The 6,636-nt window shown below is 40.3% G+C and overlaps 1 protein-coding gene across 1 annotated transcript; it reads left to right on the top strand.

Annotated features, from left to right (window-relative positions):
• The first annotated feature begins 2,477 nt into the window (after positions 1–2,477).
• On the top strand, positions 2,478–6,293 carry LOC121390372 (transcription factor HES-1-like). Its single transcript, XM_041522170.1, has 3 exons — positions 2,478–3,021; positions 3,683–3,778; positions 4,610–6,293. The coding sequence occupies exons 1-3, from the start codon at positions 2,971–2,973 to the stop codon at positions 5,480–5,482; spliced, it is 1,020 nt and encodes a 339-aa protein (XP_041378104.1). The 5' UTR covers positions 2,478–2,970; the 3' UTR covers positions 5,483–6,293.
• The last annotated feature ends 343 nt before the right edge of the window (positions 6,294–6,636 follow it).

The raw sequence follows: 6,636 nt of genomic DNA, 5'->3' as shown, positions 1-6,636 counted from the left end.
CGTATAAGGGAATGTCTAATATAATGCATTTAAGGCGATCTTAGCGCTAAGATAGTCCAGGGAATGTCTAATGTAATGCATTTAAGGCGATCTTAGCGCTAAGATAGTCCAGGGAATGTCTAATATAATGCATTTAAGGCGATCTTAGCGCTAAGATAGTCCAGGGAATGTCTAATATAATGCATTTAAGGCGATCTTAGCGCTAAGATACGTATAAGCGAATGTCTAATATAATGCATTTAAGGCGATCTTAGCGCTAAGATAGTCCAGGGAATGTCTAATATAATGTATTTAAGGCGATCTTAGCGCTAAGATAGTCCAGGGAATGTCTAATATGATGCATTTAAGGCGATTTTAGCGCTAAGATAGTCCAGGGAATGTCTAATATGATGCATTTAAGGCGATCTTAGCGCTAAGATAGTCCAGGGAATGTCTAATATAATGCATTTAAGGCGATCTTAGCGCTAAGATACGTATAAGGGAATGTCTAATATAATGCATTTAAGGCGATCTTAGCGCTAAGATATGTATAAGGGAATGTCTAATATAATGCATTTAAGGCGATCTTAGCGCTAAGATAGTCCAGGGAATGTCTAATATAATGCATTTAAGGCGATCTTAGCGCTAAGATAGTCCAGGGAATGTCTAATATAATGCATTTAAGGCGATCTTAGCGCTAGGATAGTCCAGGGAATGTCTAATATAATGCATTTAAGGCGATCTTAGCGCTAAGATAGTCCAGGGAATGTCTAATATGATGCATTTAAGGCGATCTTAGCGCTAAGATACGTATAAGGGAATGACTAATATAATGCATTTAAGGCGATCTTAGCGCTAAGATACGTATAAGGGAATGTCTAATATAATGCATTTAAGGCGATCTTAGCGCTAAGATAGTCCAGGGAATGTCTAATATAATGCATTTAAGGCGATCTTAGCGCTAAGATAGTCCAGGGAATGTCTAATATGATGCATTTAAGGCGATCTTAGCGCTAAGATACGTATAAGGGAATGTCTAATATAATGCATTTAAGGCGATCTTAGCGCTAAGATAGTCCAGGGAATGTCTAATATGATGCATTTAAGGCGATCTTAGCGCTAAGATAGTCCAGGGAATGTCTAATATAATGCATTTAAGGCGATCTTAGCGCTAAGATACGTATAAGGGAATGTCTAATATAATGCATTTAAGGCGATCTTAGCGCTAAGATAGTCCAGGGAATGTCTAATATGATACATTTAAGGCGATCTTAGCGCTAAGATAGTCCAGGGAATGTCTAATATGATGCATTTAAGGCGATCTTAGCGCTAAGATAGTCCAGGGAATGTCTAATATAATGCATTTAAGGCGATCTTAGCGCTAAGATAGTCCAGGGAATGTCTAATAGAATGCATTTAAGGCGATCTTAGCGCTAAGATAGTCCAGGGAATGTCTAATATAATGCATTTAAGGCGATCTTAGCGCTAAGATAGTCCATGGTATGGGGCCCTGTATACATTTCGTCATCGTTGATGGACACAAGTATCGTCGTTGATGGACACAAGTATCGTCGTTGATGGTCCTGGCGACATACGGCAATTTATATCTCTGATTTGGATTTATTAACCATCGGTTATTGGATGTCAAACATTTGGTAAGTTTGACACATAGTCTTAGAGGGGAAACCTGCAACAGTTTCAATTAGTAGCAAGGGATCTTTTATATGCACCATCACACAGACAGGACCGAACATACCACGGCCTTTGATATACCAGTCGTGGTGCACTGGCTGGAACGAGAAATAGCCTAATGGGCCACCGACGGGGATCGATCCCACACTGACCGCACATCAGGTGAGCGATTTACCACTGGACTACGTCTCGCTACCGGTATGTGATGCCGTTATGACGTGCAATAACCGACGAAATGTATATATACTAATATCACCCAAGGCTCACGAAACTGAGGGGTGGGGCACTGTCAGTGCGATGGTTAGGGGAATCGGAAATTGTATGACCCGAGGGGGCGTTTGGGACACGAGAAAATTTAGAATTTCAGGTATCCAAGTGTAGCATTTCCAGCCTTCTACGCATAATAATTGGGAAAAGTGGAGAGTTGGTACACAACACAGCAACCATATTATTATTATTATTATTTATGGTGTAATATAATATAATATAATAACATATTATTATATTATTAATTATACTATAATATACTATAATATAATATAATATAATATAATATAATATAATATAAGCCGTAATGTTTGGCTTTTGGTGCATAATGACGTGAGTTTCTAAGTGTCACGGGTTCACTCAGGTAATCGAGACTCGGGTCGACTCCCCCATTGTCCCGTCAGACAAACTCTCGACGTGTTTACTTCTCCATTATTGCGCGCGCCTTTTCCCACGGTTTCATCGCACGCCACTTGTCCACGCTCGATAAACCTCGGCTTCGCTCGCCAGCCATCGGAACGCTTCTCGACCGGGCAGAATAACTGCGGCAATTACTTCTCCGTACAGGAATGTTTAATTAGCCCGGCAGAATGGCCGCGGCCAGTGAGCTGTGAAGGGCCAGGTCGGGGGAGGGGTTTTCCCACACTTGAGCAGCGCGCCGACACACGTGTCCGTGTTTACAAGAAGGGTTTTTAAAAAAAAATTAAGAAAGAAAGAAAGAAACTAACAGCGACATTCTTCTACAGGCAGTCTGCCGCTTTCAGTGAACATCTGTCCGTCAGCCAATCAGCGCGCGGCTGTCGCATGCCGATACACTTCCCAGCGGTCCGTGCGCCTCGCTGATTGGCTGGTCGCGCCGGCAGTGACCGTGGGAAACCGTGTTGCATACTTTCGCACCTTTCTGGAGTCGTGTGGACGGGGATATATAACACGGGAGTCGGTCGTGGGAGACACAAACTTTGACGATCCGTCACGCAGCGACTTGGCACAAAACCCGCATCTGTCGGTAAACAGAGATAAAGAAGAAGAAACATGTTACAATCAACAGAACACAGCTCCACGGAAAGATTACCTTCGAGAAGGGTAAGTTTTAATCAGCATAAATAACCTTTATCATTATTGTTCTTTTTCTTTTCTTTTCTTTAAGTATTACTTATTATAATTATCTCTCTTTTTTTAATTATAGTTCCTTACTTTTAAATTACTTTGATAATATTGTTGTCTTGAAAAAAAGTTGTAAGTCTATTACTTCAACTGTTACTTTTTAAGGTAAAACTTATTAATATTTTGATCTAATATCGCTTATGAAGACATTGTAACAATTATGCTTTATTTTAGTAATACATTTGGGTACTAGTACATCTTTCATTTTGTATCTGTTCAAAATAATATCATTCTACCTAACTTGATGATTAACGGACTCAATAAATTCAGATTAAATATTGATTGAAACCGCTTGTATAGCGAACAAATATGTAGTAGCGCATCACATTAGTTTGGAGTTAATCAACAAATGAACTCGACAGAACCAGAGTGTCGTAACAGACCTGCTGGTCTCGCTAACACTATATAGATACGTTGCCATCCCCCCCCCCCCCCACCTTCCACCCCCACCCCCATTTCAAAAACAATTTAATGTATAGCTCCCCCTACTCCGTAGTTGCTGACATCTTGCGCCTATTTATCGCAAGGAGTACTTGGCTTGTCGTTAGCTATATATTATATTCCTTTCTTCTGTGAACAGACGAATAAGCCGCTGGTTGAGAAGCGACGTCGTGAACGCATCAACTGCAGTTTGGGACAACTCAAGAGTCTGCTGCTGGAGGCCGTCAAGCAAGACGTAAGTATTTAACACTTCATACCAAGTTTGATTCGCAATGTGTTTAACATTAGTTCGTTTCAAATTCAGTTTTTCGACCGTGGATATATTGAGCTGTTTAGAATTAGTCCGATGTGTACTGAATTTTAAATTCAGTTTGACGACCGTGGATATATTGAGCTGTTTAGCATTAGTCCGATGTGTACTGAATTTTAAATTCAGTTTGACGACTGTAGATGTACTGAGCTGTGTTTACAATTAGTCCGATGTGTACTGAATTTCAATTTTAGTTTGACGACTGTAGATGTACTGAGCTGTGTTTACAATTAGTCCGATGTGTACTGAATTTCAATTTTAGTTTGACGACTGCAGACTGTTTAAATATTAGCAGGGCTGGGTGTTATTCTTAGTAATGCTAGTAATGTTCTTGTTAACTCCATAGATTTCATTTTAATTCAGAACAGTGTCTCTGCTAGTTGTCGTGCCCTATCTTTTTACATTCTTTCCCTCTCTTTATCTATATCTGTCTGTCTGTCTGTCTGTCTCTTTATTTTCTGATCATCAAATGATTTCAAATGATTCTACGTCAAAATTATTTCTGAACCATTTCGTAATACTCACAGTAATTACAAGTGCTGTCTGTTTCGTTTCCGTCTTTATTAAAATTTGCCTGTTTAACGACACCACTAGAGCACATTGATTTATTAATCATCGGCTATTGGGTGTCAGGCATTTGCTAAGTCGGACATATAGTCTTAATTTAAAGATGAAACTCGCTATGTTTCCATTAGCAAGGCATTCTTTTATCTTTATTAAACAATTTATTATAATTATATCTATGTTTTCTTTTAGGGAGCTCAATTTTCCCGTCTGGAAAAGGCAGACATCTTGGAAATGACCGTGAAATATCTGAAACACGTACAACGTCAGCAGTGTGTCAGCGTCATGGCAGCGAACCCGACATTGGCCGGAAAGTACCGAGCTGGATTCACGGAGTGTGCCGGAGAGGTGATGAATTACATCGACAACGCCAACGGCGTGGACAGCCGAATCCGCGACAACCTCAACCAACATCTCACAGACTGCATCACCGTTGTCAACACGCCGACGTCGGCCACAAGTAACATTGTCAGCGGCAACGCCTCTCCGTCACATCAGCCGAGCCCCCGCCTACAAGCCACATCTCCGCCGACCCCCCGCCTACAAACCCCTCTGAACGGACAAAGTGTTTCGGACACTGAAAACGAGGATTGTGTTCTTAAACAGTTGAACATTCAGATCCCTGAATCTGCTCTGCCGTCTTCCTACAAACAGTGCGCCACTGCGGAAGGATATCTGTTGATGCCTATTGCTCACTCGACTCCCGTTTCGTCATCGTCATCATCATCTGTGTCATCTGTGTCGCGCGTGCAGAACTGTGACACGGCGGCCTACTGGGCGGGAAACGAGAATTCAAAATCTCTGTCCCAGGTGCAAAGCCACAACAATGGACTGCGCTGCATCACGAACGTTTACCAGTCGAGATTTTTAAACTTGGACAAAGAGCACGCGCCGCACAAAGCACCTCGCCAAATGTCGACTTCACCTTTGACCTCGAAGCTGACGTCACACCGTCAGCATCCCTACTCCAGTGTGCCAGTGTCTCATTCACACGGCCAGTCGAGACGGGCCCATTCTCCATCGCCGTGCTCGTTCAGTGATGAAACGATCTGGCGGCCCTGGTGATTGGCTCATTCCCCGGATGAAGAACATTGGACAGATTTGAACCGCCGTGTGCCAGGTGTGCAGTATTGTCATCTGGCGTATTGTCGCTCTAGTGCTATTGACGAATATTCATAAACAGTTGGATTATCTTTAAAACTTTATAGAAAGACTGTGACACATCGCGAAAAACCAGTGTTGTTGATTCATTATATAGTTTTCAATGAAGTCCATTTCTGGTAGTTTGTTAATTGCTAAACAGCAAATCGTCCCAAACAACACACATTTTCTCTCTTCTTTCTTTCTATTTTCTCTTTGTTCTGTTTATTTTTATTTTATTTAAATTTTATATTTGGATCAAATATTACATTATGCTAAAAGACAAATTATCATATTGATAAATTTCATACATGTTAACCCCTTTTTTATATGTATACATCAAACTGAACAATTTGTTCTTTGTTCTTTGATGGGTTTGTTTTTTTATTGTTTTTTTAAGGGGGAGGGGATTTCTTTCTTTTTTTAAATATTACTTTTTTCTTTCTTTTTTTTTATTATATCTTCCTTATTTCTTTATCTTTTCGTTTCTTTTTTCTTTCTTTCATTTCTATTCTTTTTCTAAACTTCAAAACAATTTTTCTTTTCAAAGCCCTACACGAGAGAAAGGACTGAAGCCTATCTGTTTAATCTGTGTTTGCCAGTTGTGTTCAAAATATCTCTTCGCTGTGTTCACATGTTCATATTTCTCCTACCAGTCTGTCTACAGACCTTGTTTCTGTGATACCTCCATACTACCACTTCTGTTTGTTAATATTATTAAACTATGAAAATATATCACACTGTCTTTGGTTTTGCATAACTGGTCGTTTTGTTTTATACGCTGTTTTTAGTCAAACAGAAAGTTTATTGTCTGGTAACCCAGGATATTCATATTTACAAAATAGATTTAACTGCAACATTTGACCAAAAACTAGCCGTCGGGCATGGCATTAGTAGTTATGTACTAGCCCAACATTGAATATCACTAGCCATGGGATATAATCATAATCTAGAAGCCCTGAGCATTTCATTTCAACTTATTTCGTGCTTATATCCAATTAAGGTTCAAGCACGCTGTCCTGTTGACACACCTCATCTATCTGGGCTATCTGTCTAGGACAGTGGGTTAGTTGTTAGTG

The sequence above is a fragment of the Gigantopelta aegis genome, chromosome 15 (assembly GCF_016097555.1).
Source record: "Gigantopelta aegis isolate Gae_Host chromosome 15, Gae_host_genome, whole genome shotgun sequence".
NCBI lineage: Eukaryota > Metazoa > Mollusca > Gastropoda > Neomphalida > Peltospiridae > Gigantopelta > Gigantopelta aegis.
This window is presented reverse-complemented; position numbering and strand designations above follow the sequence as displayed.